We start from the raw sequence: 21089 nt of genomic DNA on the forward strand, positions 1-21089 counted from the left end.
CTTTTATATTGGAGTACAAGTTTTCAAAATAATTTCTGATTATCTTCTTTATTTTTGTAGAGTCTGTTTTAATATTTCCTTTTTCATCATGTATGTTAATGACTTGTTTTCTCTCTTTCTCTTTGTTAACATAGCTAAGGGTCTGTAAATTTTATGTATTTTTTTCAATGAACCAACTTTTTGTTTTGTCAAATTTTTCAATTTTTTTGTTTCAATTTCATTGATTTTAAGTTTGATTTTAATTATTTTCTATCTTCTGCTTTTGGTGTTGATTTGTTTTTCTTTTTCTAGGGCTTTGAGATGTAATGTTAAGTCATTTATTTGTTGACTTTTTCTTCTTTTAAGGAATAAACTCCATGCAGTGAACTTTCCTTTTAGAACTGCCTTCATAGTGTCCCAGAGATTTAGATATATTTTATCTGTGTTCTCATTCACCTCTAAAAATTTTTTGGTCTCCTCCTTGATGCCTTCTTGCAACCCATTGTTCATTCAGTAGCATGTTATTTAGTCTCCAGGCGTTAGAGTAGCTTTTATTTCTTATTTTATCATTGATTTCTAATTTCAATCCATTATGATCTGATAGAACCCAGGGTAGTATCTCTACTTTTTTATATTTGCTAAGCGTTGCTTTGTGGCATAATATATGGTCTATTTTAGAGAAGGATCCATGTGCTGCTTAGAAGAAAGTGTATTTGCTTGTTTAAGGATGAAATAGTCTATATATGTCAGTTAAGTCTAAGTTATTGATGTATTAGTGAGTTCTGTAGTTTCTTTGTTCAGCTTTTGTTTGGAAGATCTCTCCAGTGGTGAAAGAAGTGTGTTAAAGTCACCCAGAATTATTGTGTTGTGGTCTGTTTGACTCTTGCATTTGAAAAGTGTTTGTTGAATATAGATGCTCCATTGTTTGGGGCATATATATTTATAATTGTTAAGTCTTGTTGGGGTATGGTTCCCTTGAGCAGTATGTAGTGTCCTTCTTTAGTCCTTTAAATTAACTTTAGCTACTTTATTTGAAGTCTACTTTATTTGATATGATGATGGAAACCCCTGCTTACTTTTGCATTCCATGTGAGTGGTATGATTTTTCCCAACCTTTCATCTTCAGTCTGTTGATGTGTTTTCTTATGAGTCTCTTGGAGGCAGCATATTTTGGGTCTTTTTAAAAATCAATCTGCTAATCTGGGTCTTTTGATTGGTGAATTTAGGTTATTAACATTCAGGGTTATTATTGAGACATGATTTGTACTCTCAGCCATTTTTATTTATTTTTGATATTTAAGGTGACTTGGTTTCTCCTCTGATTAGATTTTCCTTTAGTGTAATCCCTTCCTCTGCTGATTTTTATCATTGTTTTTTATTTCTTCTTCTTGGAATATTTTGCTGAGGATGTTCTGTAGTGCAGGCTTTCTAGCTGTAAATTCTTTTAACTTTTGTTTATCATGGACAGTTTTTATTTCATCATCAAATCTAAAGCTTAATTTTGCTGGATATAAGATTCTTGGTTGGCATCCATTTTCTTTCAGAGCTTGGTATATGTTGTCCATGATTTCCTGGTTTTGAGTGTCTTGGTTGAAAAATCTGCTGAGATAAGAATTGTTCTTCCTGCAGCTTGTAAGATTCTATCCTTATTCTGAATATTCTGAACTAGGCATTTTCATTATAATGTGCCTTGGTATAGATCTGTTGTAATTTTGTACATTTGGTGTCCTGTAACCCTCTTGTATTTGGTTTTCCAATTCATTCTTCATGTTTGGAAATTTTCTGATATTATTTCATTGATGAGATTATGCATTCCTTTGGTTTGAAACTCTGCGCCTTCCTGTATCCCAATAACTCTTAGATTTGGTCTTTTGATGCTGTCCCATAATTCTTGGATGTTCTGTTCATGTTTCCTTACCATCTTTCCTTACCATCTTGTGTGGTCAACTTTATTTTCCAGATTGTATACTTTGTCTTTATTATCTGATGTTCTGTCTTCCAGGTGATCTAATCTGTTGGTTATGCTTTCTATTGAGTTTTTTTTTAATTTGGTTTATTGTTTACTTCATTTCAAGGATTGCTGATTTTTCTTTTTCTTTTCTTTTTTTTAGAATCCCATCCCTTTCTTGAAGAGTAATCTTTTGCTACCTATATTTGCTCCCTTATCTCTTTGTTGGTATGATCAATGGATGCCTGTATTTGCTCCCTTATCTGTTTATTGGTGTTATCAATGATTGCCTGTATTTGCTGTCTTATCTCTTTGTTGGAGTGATCAATTTTTGCCTGTATTTGCTCATTTAGGTCGTTCTTTAATTCAGAGATCATTTTAATTATGAATATTCTGAACTCCTTTTCTGGCATTTTATCAACTTCGCTGTGCTTGGGTTCTGTTATTATAGTATCCTGGTTTGTTTGGGGGCACTTTCCTCCCCTTTTTTTTATATAGTCTACTTGTCTTCTTTTCTTGCAATGAGGATCTGAGATATTTCAGTTTCTACTCTATATTCTTATAGTGTCTGTGCAGATTGTCTACACCTCACCTTAATGTTAGGCTTCCATACCCTGCTGGTGTCCCTCAGTGTGTGCTACTGCAATTAAAGGTGGCGGTGGCAGTAGCCAAGGTTACTTGAGATAATGGTGGAGGTGTCCCAAGATGGATGCAATGTTTTACACAGATGGGGCTGAAAGGGTGAGCCTTACACTGTTTTTGGGATGCCTGCTCTGAGATGCAGCTGCTTCTACCTAGGCCCTGTCGTCAAAAAGTAGAGGCTACTGCATGGGGATGGCTATGGTGATGTGTGCAGTGTCCCAAGATGGAAGTGGGTTAGGCTTGGGCTCCCAGGTGGAGGTGGGGGTGGCAGACTTGGACCTACTGTGGGCCTGGGTCTATGTTCTTGTGGGCGGATCTGGGCTGAGTCTGAGCTCTCACAGTGGTTTGCTGGTTGGAAGAGGTGGTCTTGTGCTGCAGGTCCATTGGGTGTCTGCAGGTGGCGGGATGGACCTGGGCCTGCTCTAAGACTGGGTCCAGCGCAGGTTAGTGTGGCCAGCTTAAGCCTTTTCTCTGAAATCTTTCTTTTGTGACATCTCTATTCTGTTTGTTCACACTTTATATATATCTACGCATATAACATACTGTATTTTATTTATCTTACATGTCTGCTTCCAGCCAGATCAGTGATTTCAACCTCAGGATACTATTGTCCTGCCTAGGGAGGTATAACATAATCTCAGGGTTAGGATGGAGTGGTGTGGGCTGGAGAAGGTGTGTGTATTGACTACAGATGTAATCTAGAATTATTCTACTTCATTATGAGTAGTCATAGTGTTTATTTAGAAATTTGAAATGACCAAGGAAGGCATGATATTTTTATATTTATTAAAATTAGACATGGGTTGAAAAAGAGTTGGGAGTAAGTATCTCATGCACTGGGAACATGTCTTATTTATCATTTTATTCCGAGCATGTGTCATGGTGTCTGGGACTGAATATGCACCAGTTGGTGGATATGGAATAGAAGGAATAAGGAAGTGTTTTCCTAAGAAAATTTTGTCTAAGAACAATGTTCAATTAATTCCCTTCCTTTTTTTTTTTTCCTGTTGCTTTACTCTTTCTTTTCCTCATCACTTAGGGAAGATGTCATTTTATGGCTAATTAATCAAAATTGAACTCAACTGAAGACATGTCCACAAAAAGCCCATGAAAATTTTGCAATCAGTACTGCATACAATCTATGTTTTTCTCATTTTTCCTATTTTTACCATATCTTGTAATTTGTTGTCTAAAGGAGATTGAAGGGAAGGGAGCTGGGTGTTGTCTTTCACTCCAGAGAACTATTTGAAGTATAGATTGTCTAGAATAAGGGTATTCTCTCTCTTATAGAGTGCTGTGCGATATTTTTCACTTACATTCTCTCCTGTGTGTGTGTGTGTGTATGTGTGTGTGTTTTTAACAACTCCATGCTGATTATGCCATAGTGGTACCTACTTTTCAATGTGATTTTGTTGTATATTGGTTCTTTTAGCATTATAAAATACATATTTTACACTAATTTCATTTTAGATTGGCTATTTTCTGAGATTCCTCCTGATAAGATTTTCTAGAAGTAATAGTTAATTTCATCAGAAATATGAAACACTCAGCCCTGAGCTGCTTTTCTTCCAAACCTCTGGGCTTTCCTCTCCTCTCACTACCTGTTGGCTTTTGTTCGTTACCCACAGATTTCATTAAGAAGATTTATGGAGCAAGACTCAAAACTCTTTTCCTGCCTTTTTGATGAAGCAGCTTTTTCATTATTCCTCTCAAGCTTTAACAAAATTAAATATTCTTTCACCTTTTAAACGAGTGAATTAAAATTAGTTATTTATATTTAACTATTTATAATATTTATTGGTCTTCACTCTGTTGTACCTGGACATTTTCTGAATGGGTTAAAAAAATTTGAGCTATAGATAATTATGTATCCAAGTCACATGTGAGAGAGGCATAAAATATGTTAGATAGCAAAAAACTGATAGCAAAATATAAGAAAGGGACTGTTATGATAATGAATATTAGTTTTAATTTTTTGAAAGAAATTTTACTATTTGAAAGCATTAAATTTCCAGTAAAAGTGTTTATATTTATTGTTTCTCTTTTCAGATAATGGTTCTGGATCTGGAGAAGGAGGTAAGCTTTAAGTACTTCTTAAAGGGTATTTGTTTTGTTGTACTTTTCTTTTTAACTGCTTTGAGATGTAATCAGATGCCACTTGATTCACCTGTTTTAAGTGTACAACTTGGTGACTTTTAGTATATTCAGAGTTGTACATTTCACTACAATTAACTTTAGAACATTTCGTATCTAGAACGAAACCATTTGCCCCTTAGCCATTATCCCTCACCACTGTATGGCCCTTGGCCCCAGCCATTCCCTAGTTCATGCATTTTTCTCTGAAGGTGTGTTGTCAGACTAAGAGGAAAATGCTGTAGCCCCTGTTAAATTGAGGCTGCACAAAATTACTTCCTCTTGAGATCATCCACACAAAGGAGTTTAGCTTGGGTCAGAGTATTTGTGACTCTCTCCTACTCCTTGCTTCCAAAATTTTGATTATAAGGAATTTTTTGGGGGGAGTGTGTACCAGGGATTGAACCCATGGGTGCTTCATGCTGAGCCATATCCTCAGCCCTTTTATATATTTTGTTTAGAGACGGGGTGTTGCCAAGTGGCTTAGGGCCTCTCTGAGTTGCTAAGGCTGGCTCTGAACTCACAGGGCTCTTGCCTCAGCCTCCTGAACCACTGGGATTACAGGCATGTGTCACTGCGCCCAGCTCTATCATTAGGAATTTTTAAGGTACAGGGTCATAATACTCAGAGTGAGTTTTGTATAGAAAAGAGAGAACTAATAGAATACTTCCAGTGAAATTTAGAGTTTAAACCCTTAAAATTTTCTAATGTTTTAATTTTTATTTTACAAATATATGAGCAAATTAATATTTGACAGTAGCAACTAATAGAATTTAAATGGTCAGAATTAAAAATGACTAAACCTAGGGGCTGGAGTTGTAGCTCAGTGGTAGAGCACTTGCTTAGTGTATGTGAGGCACTAGGTTCGATTCTCAGCACCCCATATAAATAAATAAAGGTCAGCAACAAAGAAAATTAAACAAGAATGACTAAACTATTACATAGTCTAGTGAGGTTTTAATTCTATCTATTGTATGAAAAATAATGTTTGAAGTACTATGAGGATACAGTAAAAGAACACTCATGCTGGGAAAATTTGCATGAGTTAGTTAACAAAATTAAATATTCTTTCAAGTTATGATCATTCAACACCACATGAAACCCTATTCCAAACTACACCTTACTCTGTATTTCATAGATTTCTAAAATTCATGAAGAAGTTCAAGAATAGCAGCTTCGGCCAAAAAGGAGGTGATTAAAGCTGTTGAACTATGAATTTGATTTATTTTTATTTTTACTTTTTTGGGATTGAACTCAGGGACACTCAACACTGAGCCAAATCCCTAACCTTTTTTTGTATTTTTAGAGACAGGGTCTCTCCAAGTTGCTTAGTGCCTTGCTAAGTTGTTAGGGCTGGCTTTGAACTCCCAAACCTCCTGTCTCAGCCTCCTGAGCTGCTGGGGTAGGTTACAGGTGTGTGCCCCTGCGCACAGCTAGATAAATGGACATATTCAAGTAGAAGCTTTATAATGTGTGAAGGATCAGCCCATGACTTCTAGATCTTAGAGCTAGAAAGGATTTTAAGAGATCAGGTCTAGATCCCGTGGTCAGATATTCAGTCAAAAAAGTTGTTCTTGTTCCTGTGATAAAAGAAGTGAGAATAGTTTTCAGGAATTGCTAATATGAAATGGTATTGGATATTTTATTCTAAGGAGGTAAGTTGGTCCTTTTTAGGAGTATGAATTAGAAAGATTAGTAGTTTACTCAAATTAATATATAAATCTTAGTGAGCTATTGGTGGCACTAGTATTTCATAATGTTTTGAATCCTCAGAATTACTTAGGATTGTGATCTCTGAAATCTTCCTGGAAATATTTCTACTTAGAGTGCAGGCAAACACACCAAATTGGAAGACTACAAGTATTTATACTTAGCATGGTATTTCCTTTAAAAATTTCTCCCTTCCTCCTTTTTCTGTTCTTTCTATTCTTCCTTTCTTTTTTTCCTCTCTCCCAGGGCCTTGTGCCTGCCCAGCAAGCACTCTGCCACTGAGTCACACCCCCAGACCTTTTTTAAGTTTTATTTTGAGTTGCCCAGGCTGGACTTTGAACTTGCCATCCTCCTGCCTCAACCTCTCAAGCAGGTGGGATCACAGGCATGCACCACAATTCCTGGCTTCCTTTTAAACCTTAATTACCGATTGATATCATTTGAATTGTATTCTTTCCTGAACAAAATTGAGAAACCTCTTGAGTGAACTGAAATTGTTAAATTGGCCTCAGTGCTGATTCCCTGCCTAGTCTGAGATTATCATGATATGGATCCACTGAGGTTGAGACCCATGCATGTACGATCTCCTCAAGTATGGGACGTGAGCTGAGTGCTAGTATTTCTGCTATTTTTTGTGCTGGGTCATAGGTGCCAAGGGACCAAGTAGGCAAAGGGAAAAGGTCCTTTATAAAAAGACCCCTTTCCTTTTCAAAATTTGGAGACAGATATTTGTTTTAATTCTGGAATTGGTTTTTTATGTAGTTAGAAAGGCAGGTATGAAACTAATGTGAGGAAAAGGGTGGAAATTAAATTCTGTGGTCTTCGAGCATTGTTCTGCTAACCAGCATTATACAGATTTATTTCAATAGAAGGGTAATTACAGAACTGAATTTATTGCCTTTTGGGGGGTTGTATGTTAGGAATGAAACCCAGAATTACTTTTTAATTCTCTCTCTTACTCAGTGTTACACGGTAATTTTTTTTTAATTTTTTTAGTTGTACATGGACACCATGCCTTTGTTTTGTTTATTTGTATGTGGTGCTAAGGATTGAACTCAGTGCCTCACACATGCTAGGCAAGCCCTCTGCCATTGAGCTACAGCCCCAGCCCACATGGTAATTTTTTAAAAAATATTTTTTTAGTTGTCAGTGGACTTTATTTTATTTATTTATATGTGGTGCTGAGAATCGAGCCCAGTGCCTCACTCATGCTAGGCAAGCACTGTACCACTGAGCCACAATTCCAGCCCACATGATAATTCTTTTAAAAGCAATTCGTTACCAAATCTATTTTGCTAGCAACAATACTTGTGTTACAGGTTATATTGTATTCATTATTAACAGCATTGATAGATTTTGGAAGTGACTCTTTGCAAGAGCTGGGGCTATTTTTTCCCCAGAAACAGGATAATGGGTAATGAAAACATGAAATGTATCTGGAAAGGATCCCAACTTTTGGTTGAAAGTTTAATTTCTCTTTTTAAACAGAAGAGGAAGGGTCAGGGGCAGAAGCTCACAGAAAACACTCCAAGTGTGGACCTTGCAAATATAAAGCTGAGTGTGATGAAGATGCAGAAAATGTTGGGTGAGTTGACTGAGGGAAAGGGATAAACTTAGAGGTTGGTCCTCAGCATGACTATATTTACAGAAAGGTATCATTTGCCTGGTTCTGTGTATTTTGTGCTTTATGTATTTGTTAAGTTTAATGCTAGTCTTAATGACTTTTCTCTTAAGTTGATATGATATGTAAATAAGTTTGTTATATTTTAGACAGAAAATCCATTTATAGTTTTTGGATATTACCTGTGGTTTTTTTTCATTGATAATTTTATACTAGCTGCTAATTTTATACCCAACCTGCAATTTTGAATTATCTTATTACACTTTTAATTAGTATCTATAACAAAACAACTTCTCTTTTTCTTCTCTTCAGTTTTATACAGAAATCTTTTCATATTTTCAGTGTGTTAAGTAAAAAATTGTTTCTACAAATCCCCGCTGACATTTTTGTTTTTTCATGATCAGCCTTCACTATGGCTGAACAAAATGACTAGAAGCATTGTCCAGTTTCCCACTTACTCCCTGGAAGATAGGGGTTCTCTGGTAGAATAGTGATAGTGTAGACATTTATCAACAGTCATGTTTGGTTTCCCTTTCATCAGTATTCTGTTCACTTGTTTCCAGTTTCATCCTTCTTTCATTTTCCTACAGTGCCTGCTTTATGCTTGTTTGATTTTAAAAGTTTGCTGACTTTAAGACCTGATTGCACAAATGGATCTTGTTCACTTCCTCCATTTCCCCTTAATGCATATTTCAAAATGCTTATTTTACAGAGATTTGCACTTTCTTTTCCTTACTTTTACATATTTTTGGTGTGTATTTTCCAGTCCCATCTTTTATTTAGCCCTTGCGTGCCTTTCACAAAATAGTAGTAATTAGATCTAATTAGCATTAATGTTCAAAGGGAGTATTAAAAATCAAGATCATTCCATTTTCAGTATTTATGGTACAAACATCAACTATTTTGATGGCATTTGGTAAAATTAAATGCCTGATAGTTCAGTGTAGGTGAAACTTGGCAAAAGATAAGCAAGTGAAGTGAGAAGTAAATTCAGTAAGACCTGAATTTACTCTATTTCTGTCTGTCCTTGGATCATTTGGACTGGCCTGTGTCTGCTCAGTTCAACCAGAGTGATTTGATTTGGGAGAAATTTTTCCAAGCAGATAATAGCCAGTAGAGCAAGAGAGATGATGGGCAATATGGACTTTTAGAATGAAAAGAAAGAAAAGATGAAAGATATCTTCCTCTTGATTTATACTCATGGCATGATGAAACACCCATGTGTGTGTATGTGTGTGTGTATGCAGTCTACAGTATAGCTATCAATGATTGATTGGCTGGCTCTGTTGGTCTGTTTTTATTCCTTTGACAGTACCTCTATTCAGCCTTATTTTATGTATTTCTCTGCTGTCATTTTTCATTCCTAAATGGAAGGAGCTAGAGGTCTTTTACTTAGAAGTAAAACAGATTCCAGCTCGTTGCAAAGGTAGCCCCAAATATGATATCTGTATGACAGAATACACATCTTTATGTGAATAAATGCCTCATAAAATGTATTATATTTTTAATCAGAGCAACTCTGTTTTAGGTACTAATAATATATGTGTTTTGGCTTAAAATATCACATACATTAAGTTCTGCGTATCTTAGAACTGTAGCTCTCATTCTTGTACATGCAGGCCCTAAGTACAAGGGAGTGGGCATAGACCAGGAAAGGCTTACTGATAGTAAGGACCATATAGGTCTTACCATCAGGGAAGGAGCACAGAGACTGGGATCGCAGTTAAAACCACACAGTAGTAAAAAAAGCTTGAGGAAGTAATTGATACCTTCATCTAGAAAATAAAGGATGAAACTAAATTCTACTATAGAATTTCCTTTTGTATCTTAAAAGGAAATTTTAAGAACATTGAACCTTTTAGTCTATAAAACATTTTGATTGCAGTTAATTTAACAATGTAAATATATCTCAACAATCATTTTTAAAAATTTAACTTTTAAATGAATCGTAGCAACAAGAAAGATATATGGAGGTTATATAACTCCTTCAAGGTACTTTCATTGTGCTATCCATGATTGGCACCAAGTGAAAAGTAACATCATCACCTAAGGATAATTTTTAACTAGCTAGCTAGACTTTTTAGGTGTGCAGAAATACGACATTAGCCATTAAGACTCAAATATTCATATGTAAACCTATTACTTAAGATGTTATTTATTGTCATATAAAAAGGCAAACTTTTTGTTTTAAAATTTTTTTATTATTATAAACTAAGCACTCTTGTCATGAATTATTATAAATGCCATCAGAGTCATTATTAAGGTTGGGTAGGATCTTTTAGCTTGATCTTCTTATTTTACAGATGAGGAAATAGGACTAAAACCAGAGTTTTGATGGAGTGGATTCTCCTATCTTTTACAAACTTAGGACAATGTTTTTTTGGACCTCATTTGCATAAGTTGTCTTTTTTTTTTTTCATTACTGAAAAGAATGCTTCTTTCTTTCTTCAAGGTAGCTTCTTGATAAATTTTTTTTTTTTTTTTGGCAGGGGGTTGCTTTGTGTGTTTTGGCTTAAAATAACTGCATTATTGCTTTACAGTTCTGTAGAGTAGAAATCTGACACAGGTTGGTCTCTGAGCTGGGATCAAAGTGTCAGCAGCACTACATTCTTTTCTTAAGGCTCTCAGGGAGAATCTGTGCCTTTAATCTTTCTAGCTTCTAGAAGCAGCCCTTATGTTTTGGTTTGTGGTCCCTTCCATCTTCAAAGCCAGCAATGGTAGATTGAAACCTCCTCACACTGCATCACTCTTGACTTTTGTCTTCCTCTTCTACTCCCCCAGTAGTGAGTAGCCAGTTAGTGATCTCGCTCTCTTTTTTTTTAAAAAAATTGCTCACTTTAAATTAATGCGTAATAATTGTGCATATTTATGGGGTGTAGTATAATACTTAAGTAAATGGACGCAGTGTGTATTGATCAAATCAGGGTAATTAGCGTTCCTGTCTCCTTAGCATTTTTTATATTTGGAGCCTTAAGCTCCCCTCTTCTAATTCTTTGTGATATATATAATAGATTATTAAGCACTTAGTCACTCTGCTGTGCTGTAGAACACAAGCATAGGGAATGGGGGCTGGAATGAGGATGAATAGCAAGTACCAGAATGCCTGAAAAATTTTTAAAAATAACATTGCCCTCCTCTCCATCCAGCTGACCTGGTCCTAGCTGTGAGGTTTTTAACTTCCTATCTCCTGGTCATTCTAAGAACTATCGCTTTTCATAGTCCTCAGCTGCCATCTAGAATCCAAATGACTTTCAGACTTTTTGACTATGCCTCATGTAAGAAAGGCATTGACCTTATTACCCAGCACTTTTGTACATATACACATAGTGCTAAAATGTGTTAAGAACAACAATGTTCTGTGGATTGATACCGTTATTAAATACGGTGCACTTGAATATTTCCTTTCCTATTTTCTTGAAAAATGTTTGTAGAAAACGGTCTCCCTGGTACACACTTGTAATCCCAACTACTTAGGAGGCTGAGGTAGGAGAATTGAGGTTTGAGGTCAGCCTGGACAACTTATTTAGACCCTGTCTCAAAATAAAATAAAAAGAGCTGAGGATGTAGCTTAGTAGTAGAGTATTTGGCTGGTATGCTCAAGGTCTTGGGTTTGATCCCTAGTACCATGCAAGATAAAAAAGGTCATAGTGATCCACTAAATTGACTTCATAATCCACTAGTGATTATCACCAATGGTTTATAAAATAGTGCTCTAGAATGTAATTACATTAGGGTGTGTGTGTGTGTGTATGCGTGTATACACACACACATCATGTTAGATTTTTGCATATGATTTTTTTTTTTTGGTACTGGGGATTGAACCCAGGGGCACTTAACCACTGAGCCACATTCTCAGCCCCTTTTATTTTTTATTTTGAGATGCTAAGTTGCTGAGGCTGGCTTTGAACTTGTGATCTTCCTGCCTCAGCCATCCAAGCTGTTGAAATTATAGGTGTGCACCATTGTGCCCGGCTAGATTTTTGTATATGGGTACATCCACTAAAAATGTTTTGTATTTTCTCATTTTGAAAAAGAAATATTCTTCCTATCAGAAGAAAAGCTATATAACCCATCTAGTTTCCAAAGAGAAACTTATATCTTTCCTCTTGATTTAAAGTTTTTGTCCTTAATAATTAAGTTTTAAAAAACTTCAGCATTTTGGGTGCCATGTAAATTAATTTTTTGTTATTAAGAGTAGTGCCGCTCATCATGTACAACCATAAGAATGTGGTCCTAATTAGAATAAGTTATATTCCATGTATGTAAAATATTTCAAAATACACTCTACTATCGTGTGTACCAAAAAAGACTAATACCATGTTTTTCATTTAGCTATTTTAATGAAATTTGATTTAAATATATTATGTGCTTTCTTGCCTTATTAAATATATCATATTCTAATATACATATATATGAATATGTACAATTTTTGGCAGGGGTGTTATGGATTGAACCCAGGGATGCATTACCACTGAGCTACATCCTCAGTCCTTTTTGTTTTTTACTTTTAGAACAAGGTCTCACTGAGATGGGCCTTGAACCTTGTGATCCTCCTGCCTCAGCCTTCTGAGTCACTGGGATTATGGGTGTACACCACCACACTTGGTTACATTTTAACATATTCTTTTCTTTTGTACTTGGGGTTAAGCCTAGGAACATATACCACTGAGCTAATTCCCCACCCCTTTTTATTTTTTGAGACAGTTTCTCACTAAGTTGCTGAGGCTGATCTTGAACTTGCTTAATGTTAAAATTTGTAAAGTGTATTATAGTTCTCAGAGCATTTTTTTCATGGTCCCCTCCAAATCTTGCTGTCAGGTAGGTAGGTAGAGAAGTATTATCTTGATTTTATAGGTTAAGGTAAGTTCAGGAGAGCTTGAATGCCTTCCTATTAAACAGGAGGACCGAGCACCCATTGCATCAAGTACATATGTGTAATATGGTGATGTTCTCAGAGGCTCCTGGTGTGGTTGTTTCATTACTGTACTGAAGCCACTATGCTTTGTGTTTTGAATTCTCGCATCTGTTTTTTAAAAATAATTTTGTGTTGCTACTGTGTCAGACTCATAGTTGCTGCTTCTGGGTGTTGACAGTGTGTGTTGTTAGCGAACCTGACTCTAGATGCCCCCAACTTTTTATTTGCTTTTCTGCCTTTGAATAGGAAACTGTAGACTTGTAATAACTACATCTAATGTAGAAATAAGTTATAAATGTAAAATGAGACTATATGGTTTCTTAGGAGCCAAGTGCATGAACTTTTTTTGGGGGTTGGGGAGGGGTACTGGAATTGAACCTAGAGGCACTCAACCACAGAGCCACATCCCTAGCCTTTTTAATTTTTTATTTGGAGACAGGGTCTTGATAAGTTACTCAGGGCCCCATTAAGTTCCTGAGGCTGGCTTTGAACTCAGGATCCTTCTGCCTCAGCCTCCTAAGCTGCTGGGATTACAGGTGTGTGCCACTGCAACCAGCTAAGTGCATGAACTTTGTTGCACATAATTTATCACTTTTGTCCACTTGGTGATTATTTTCATTCACTTATAATTTATTTTATTTTTGTTTCTATGAGATTTCTCCCTGTTCCTTCCTGAAGCATACTGTTTCTCCAGTGGTGTTGTAGGCTTAGAACAGCTGTATCCATAACTACTTACCTTTCAGATTTATATTTAGAAGTAGGTAGGTAGTGTTCCAAGAAATATGACTCTTGTGAAGAAGGGTTTCAGTATTCCACTGTGTCCATGGTGAAGTATAGTGAATAGACTTTCTGCTAAGTCTTGAAACTTGAAAAGAGCTCCTCCCGTCCAGCACTTTATATTTCTTAAACCATATGTTCTTAGTACTATACCCCACTTTTTCTAAACAGTATTTCTAATCTGTCCAAGGCGGAAGTTATTGCTGCAAGATAGCCACCAGCTGTTTCTCTGGACAGTGGGGCCACATAATCATAGGACTCCTTCACATCAGTATCTTTTATATACCTGACCTAAATCCCTGCTCAGGAATGGTTTGAGGAGTCTGTAGAACCATCAGGCATAATACCAGTACAGGTGAGTTATAAAAACCCTCCAATTATTCCTTTTGAACTTTGTGGTGCGCTTTATGGAAATGGGCTCTGCTGTTCTGCCTCTTTGATGTAATCTCCTCTTTGGAGCTGCTGTTCCCCCCTCCCCCAGCAATATAAATATCTGAGAATCATATAGGTATGCAGTGTAACAGACAGCATTGATAAGCAGCTTAATTCACCTGCTGGGCATTTTTGTCATTTGTGGTGCCATTTTCTGTTTTTGACAGATTCCTGGACAGTGTTACAGTCTGATGAATCTCTGCCTGAAAGTTCCAACAAAATTCTTTCCTTTTAAAATAAAACTAATGCAACACATTTGTATCCTACAAAATATCCTTCTTTTTGGAAGCTTTATATGCTTAAAAAAAAAAAAAAGAACCAAAGCAGTACCTTCTCTATCATTTTCTATTCTTTCTGCTGTATTTTTTTCTAATCAGAAGTGACAGTAATTGTTATTTAGTATTGCATTATTCTAGATACATATAATAATAGGCTTTTAAAATTATTTAGGTTTAATGATTTCCTTCTGTGGCCCCTTAGGTTATAATGGAAAAATAATTTTGTATTTTTCTGAGAACAGAAAATAAACACTATTAAACATTATTTTGTCCAAAGTATAATCTGGATGTTTGTTAGTAATGACAGGTTCTTTTGTCCAGAAATAAGTTCTGTAGTTCATGACAAATGCCAGTAAAGATTTCTTTTTTCTTCTTCTGCTTCTTCTCCTTTTTGTACTGGGGATTGATTGACCCAGGGCACTTTACCACTCAGCTATATCCCCAGTCCACTTTTTAAATTTTTTTTTTTTTTATTTGAGATAGGGTCTCACTGAGTTGCACAGGCTGGCCTTGAATTTGAGATTCTCTGCTGTCTCAGTCTCCTGAGTCTCTGAGATTACTGGTGTGGGCTATTCCCTGCTCAGTAAAGATTTCTTTTGAGATTTGTTTTTAAAATGTAAAATTCCACATCCCCACAACCTCCTGCAGTTTTCTTAATGCACTGTAACCTATTTGGCCACTTTGCCATGATGTTTTCTTTGCCTGGAGTATCATCCCTCTTTATTTGCTTATTCAACTCCTTTTCCTTCTAGACTTAGATGCAGTATGACTTACATCCAAGAAGGGGAAGCCTATCTTGCTTTCTTCTGTGGTCATCAGGACCACATTCTTTGTTCTTCCTTGGTTTTGGTAAATAACTTTGGTGTGGCATTTTTTATATACTGTTGGCCTCACTAAACAGACCAGGCTCCCTGAGGGCAGGCACTTTGTCTTGCTGATTTCTGTATTGGGTGAACTTACTATAAGGTTTGTAGCTTAGGGGTAGGCTCCCTTATATGTCTTTGTTAAATTAGTGACAATTAAAAATTGGGTTTTACTCATTTAGAGCTGCTCAGTACAATTTGATATTATTGAAAAAGAGATAGTTAGTATTATATTGAACTTTTTGCAGGCTTCATTAGAAGTTTGTTAAATCTAAATAGTTCGGCATGAATTAGCTTAGGTTAATGTTTTCCTAACTGCTAAATAAACTGAGGGAAAAAAATGGTACTTTCTATGTAGAATAAGAAGAAAGGAAGGGAGGAGAATGTATGGATGTTTTTCAGTAATCACAATACCTTCCAGTTGTGCACAGTATTTGATATATTTCAAATGGCATTTTAGAAGTCTTGATTCTGTTAGTATTTTTATAAGGCATTTTCCTTATTTTAAAAACTTGGAGCTATGATTTGCCAAAATCATAAAGCTCAATAATAGAAGCAGTTTCATTTATTCATTTATTTACTTATGTATGTATGCACTTATGCTATTGAAATTCACAGTTGGATATTGAAAAGCTTTATTCATTTAGCTTTGTTCCTTTAGTACAGTGAAAGGTCTCTCTCCCACCCTGTTCCCAGGCACTCACTCGTCTTCACGGAGGCAGTCATTGTGATCTTTCTTGTTTAATCGCCTTAGGAGGATTTTATGCATTTGCAAGCATATATGTACATATATTCTTTGTCTTTTCTTTTTAAAAAGTAACCATAGCACAATTCATCTTCAGTTTTGTATTTTATTTAAATTTATTATAAAATGTACATTGCTACAGAATTGTTTAAAACATATATGCAATTTAAGGGATATCTGTATACCTAATATACCTGTATACCAGAGACCCTGGGTCCAGCACTTAGAAGAATCTTGAAGTCAGATTCTTCTATCACTCAGGTAATTCCAAGGGTTTTCAGAGCTCTATGCCAGGAACTAGGAAAACAGACTCTATTGTAACACAAGTATCATCCCAGAAATTACTTTACTTCTCTCTTAGGGTGATAGGATTCTGTGTTTTGTTTTTTTACCCTCCCATTTTATTACCTCTTCTAGTAGCTTCTTGAGAAAAGTTACAGAATTTAAAAACATTTAGAGACCAAATGTTTGAAAGCGTTTTTGTATGTGTGAACATGTTTATGTTCTACTAATGCTTGATTATAACTTGGCAAGAGCATGATTCTGGATGAGATAATTTTTTTCAGCATTGAGAAAGCATTTCTATTTTCCTTCTGTGTTGCTGTTGAAGTCTAAAGCCATTATGATTTCTGATTCTTTGTGTATAATTTGGTTTTTCCCTATCTGTTTTCCTGAAGTATAGAAAATCTTTTGGTCCTCAGTGTAATGAAATGTCATAGTAGTATACCCTTCTCTAGGTCCTTAATTGACTTCTGTTTTTAGGAATTTTCTTTCATTAGTTTTTTCTTTTCCTCTCCTCTCCTTTTCTTTCTTTCTTCTTCTTCTTCTTCTTTTTTTTTTTTTTTGGTTGTTCTTCAGTACGGGATTGAACTCAGGGCTGTGCACTTGCTAGGCAAGTGCTCCATGACTGAGTTACATCCCTGTAGCCATTAGTTCTTTGATGATTTTTCTTTTTCTGTTCCTGGTTCTCCTCTTCTTGGGATGTTGGACATCCTAGAGTAGTCTTCTAACTTGCCTATCTTTTTTCTCCTAATTTCTATTTTACAAAATTGTTATTGTACTATTTGAAAGATATTTCTCAGCTTTATTTTCCATTTCTTTTTGAGTTTTTAATTTCTGTTGTAATTTTTAATTTCTAAAAGCTCATTTCTCTTCGGAGTTCTCATTTTTTATAGCATCCTATTTTTCTATGTTATTTATTCTATAGTAATGACTCTTTGTTTTCCTACTTTTGGACTCATGGGTGTCTTTTAGTTGCTTTTATTCAGTGTTATAATTTGTAATTTTAATTTTTTAATATTATGTGATCTTTTAAAAAGAATCAGGGAATATTTCTTTCTAGTCTCTGGTTGATTTTTGTAAGGATAGAATAAATTTTATCTACATATTGAATGATTGGAATGAATGTGTTCATGAATTGTTTTTTAAAAACTGCCTGGGCCTGATGCTATCTATCTTTATGGGGTTACGGAGCTGTGGCCTTCCAAGAAACTGAGGCACCACGAAGACCCCTCTTCAAACCCCGATTCTTGTGATCATGTCAGAAAGACTTCTGACTGGTAATAGGAATGAGCTTATTGAAGGGCTAGGGAAAAGGAAAAGGGGACACTTTCATGGGAGGAGAGAGTGGGTTCTGTCATAGAGGAGAGGGACAACATGCCTCTCCGGCACTCCAATTTTATTGGGGATCCCAGAGAAGTTTCCAGAAAGTCCTTCCCAGCTCCACCTCTTGACTTTTGACTGACAGGAGAGTGACATCAGATTTTTAAGCCCCCACTGTCATGGCAAGGCCAGGTCACCTTGGTCCAGGCTGACTGGTTCTAACTGGATTTTTTATGGTTAGGAGGAACTATTCTTACCTCCCAGAGTTTCAGGATGCGGTCACAAAAGTCTTCTCCTTCAGAGTTACTTGGGTTCCTCCTATCAACATTATCTTGGGCCTGCATTTTTCCTGCAGTGAACAGGTAGTTTCCTTAGGAATGTGACATACCGTGTCCACCTTGGTGGGGCAGGGTTGCAGGTAAATTGCTTCTTAGAAAAGGAAGCATGTGGGAATCAGCACAGTGGGCCCACTTTATTAAATTATTGCCTTAACCTCATATTCCCACTATCCACATCTGCCTGTTGCTTAACAAAGGAATCTTTTTAAAACAACTAATTTAATTTCTTTAAGGACTGTAGTACCATTCAATTTCATTTCTTCTTCTTTGTTTTTTGTTTTTTTTTGGTACTGAGGATTGAACCCAGAGGTGCTTAACTGCTGAGCCACCTCCCCTGCCCCTTTTATTTTTTGAGATAAAGTCTCACTAACTTACTTAGGATCCTGCTAAGTTGCTGAGGCTGTCTTTGAACTTTTGATCTCCTTTCTCAGCCTCCTGAGCTGTTGGGGTTATAGGTGTGCACCGGTGCTCTGTTTCTTCTTTTGGTCAAATATATTTGGTCAAATAATAATATATTTGTAAAGTTACTCATTTCACATAGGTTGGTTTTCAAGCTTGGTAGAATAAAGTTGATTTTTTTTTCGGCGGACACAACATCTTTGTTTGTATGTGGTACTGAGGATCTAACCAGGGCCGCACGCATGCCAGGCGAGCGCACTACCACTTGAGCCACATCACCAGCCCATAAAGTTGATTTTTGATAATATTTTATTATCTTTTAAATTGGAATCTTCATTGAATTTTTAATTCCTTTCCGGTGTTTTTTTCTCTTCCCTTTTCTTTTTTCTTTTCATCCTGCTTTGTTGATTTGAATCTTTGTTCAATAGACATTATTGATCTTTTCTGTTGTAACCATTTTTATTTCTGCTGATATATATTTTTCCTTCTGTTTTCATTGGATTTTATTCCCATTGTTTTTTTTCTAACAGTGATTTGCTTTTCAGCCATTCTTGTAAAATTTGAGAGAAGACACAGGTGAGGGATTGAATCAGATAGACATCTGGGGAAACTGTGGGAAGAAGGGAAGAATCCCTGAGGTGAGTGTACCTGGTGATTGGAGAGAAAAGATAAGGCAGGTTAGGGGAAGGATTTTTCTTAATATAACCATTTGGCGATTCTCATGTTCAGGTGTTTGGTCACAATTGTAATGCATAGAGAAAATACAGTCCCAGCCAATCATTGGCTTTTGATCTTGGGCTTTTAAACTTTTTCATGTTCAGTTTCCCTACTGATAATTTGTAGTCTATACCCACACTGTAGGTGCAGGGTAAATGGTTGTTAAATGTTTTGGATCTGGCATATTTATACTAGAGTGATTTCTTTTCACTTGAGTGCACCTTTCTGTGTTGTGAGCATCCTGCTCTTTGCCAATGTTGCTAGCCTGGAGACACCTGTAATCACCGCAATCAGTAATATCTGTGGTCTCTGCAGAGTAGTATTTTCCTCCATGCTCATTGTGTCCCTGAGCTGGACTTTACTTAAGATGCCAATTTAATTACCTTTCCTCAGATGCCATAGGAAGCAGTGGTGATGGTTGGTTCACACAGTTCTTAGAACGAGACGCAGGGGTGCCATCCCACCCAGGAGTAGTCTTTCTCACACTTTTATTCAAGGCTTTTTCTCGCTGAGCTCAGTGCCCACTACAAACAGTGCCATTTTTTTTTTTTAAAGAGAGAATGAGAGAGGAGAGAGAGAGAGAATTTTTAATATTTATTTTTTAGTTCTCGGCAGACACAACATCTTTGTTGGTATGTGGTGCTGAGGATCGAACCCAGGCCGCACGCATGCCAGAGGAGCGCGCTACCGCCTGAGCCACATTCCCAGCCCAACAGTGCCATTTTTTAAAACAAGTGCATATTGTTTCTTCTTACCAGAGTGACAGTGTCTTCTCTTTGTTATAGAGCCCTTTGTTGGTCCTGAAATCATTCTGCGATTCTTTCACTAGCCATCCTTTCACTAGCCATCATTTCTATTGGATTGCCATCGCCAGTTTTGCCTACTACTCACTCTTAAGCCAGACAGATGTTTTGTAAAGGGTCAGATGGCACAACCTGTAGGCTTTGCATCCCATATGTAGTCTCTGTTAAACCTACCCCCTTTAAAAAACATAAAACTCATTTTTAGCTTAGAGGTGTACGAAACTAGGCCTTGGACTGTAGTTTGCCAGCCCCCACCTTAAACCACCCATCAATATTTTTAAATATTGATGCCTTTATTTTGGTTTGAGTTTTATTCTTTCTCCCCTGTTACATCTTTGAAACTCCTTTTTCTTTCATTGTTTCTCCATATTCTTCACCTTTTGGTTTTCTGTTCAGGGTTTCCCTTGATTTTGGGTTTCTATCTATGTTCTCCATTGATTTTCTACAAACAAGAAGTTTGTTTTACTTCATAAAGCCTTTGGTTTTATCCCCTTCCCTCAATTACTTGATTGTATCATTAAAAGTTTCCCATTCCTTGAGGCAGAAAAGGAGAGTTTCAACACTGAAAGTAAAGAAGAACTTTCCTTTTCTGCATCATTCCTTTGGTTACCTTTCTCTGAAGAATTTACCAGAAAAATCTGTTAACTTTACTAGATTGCTTTTTGTAGTTAATTTTGTCCGTTTCTTTGCTTAATCTCCTCTCTTCTGTTAGTCTCATTTTACAAGTTCACAGCAGCCTGCTCACAGGCCACTAGAATAACCATTGTTGGTATTAGACTTGGTTTGGATACCTGGAATTGAACTCAGAGGCACTGACCACTGAGCCACATCCCCAGTCCTATTTTGTATTTTATTTAGAGACTGGGTCTCACTGAGTTGGCAGTTTTGCTGAGGCTGGCCTTGAACTCATGAGCCTCCTCCTGCCTCAGCCTCCTGAGCTCCTGCTGGGTTTATAGGCGTGAGCCGCTGGGCTTACAGATATGTGCCACTGCGCCCAGCAATATTAATCTTTAATGCACAAACATTTTTAGACTTGATGTTCAGTAAAGTAATTTTGGAGATTTGAGAGGTAATTAGAAACCTTGTATTATTTTGATGTATTAATTCACTATTTTCTAAATGAAAATGAGCATGGACTCTGTAAAATATAACAGTCGATATACAGATCAGGTTATGTTTATTCGTGC

The 21089-nt window shown here is 36.4% G+C and overlaps 1 protein-coding gene across 1 annotated transcript in view; it reads left to right on the forward strand.

Annotated features, from left to right (window-relative positions):
• Positions 1-21089, forward strand: part of Tmeff1 (transmembrane protein with EGF like and two follistatin like domains 1) — a 90179-nt gene that overhangs the window by 36470 nt on the left and 32620 nt on the right. The window contains exons 4-5 of the mRNA XM_078047879.1: positions 4619-4645; positions 7901-7997. Coding sequence (XP_077904005.1) covers positions 4619-4645; positions 7901-7997 — 124 coding nt within the window. The remainder of the gene's footprint in view (positions 1-4618; positions 4646-7900; positions 7998-21089) is intronic.

This window comes from Ictidomys tridecemlineatus, chromosome 4 (genome assembly GCF_052094955.1).
Source record: "Ictidomys tridecemlineatus isolate mIctTri1 chromosome 4, mIctTri1.hap1, whole genome shotgun sequence".
NCBI classification, from domain to species: domain Eukaryota; kingdom Metazoa; phylum Chordata; class Mammalia; order Rodentia; family Sciuridae; genus Ictidomys; species Ictidomys tridecemlineatus.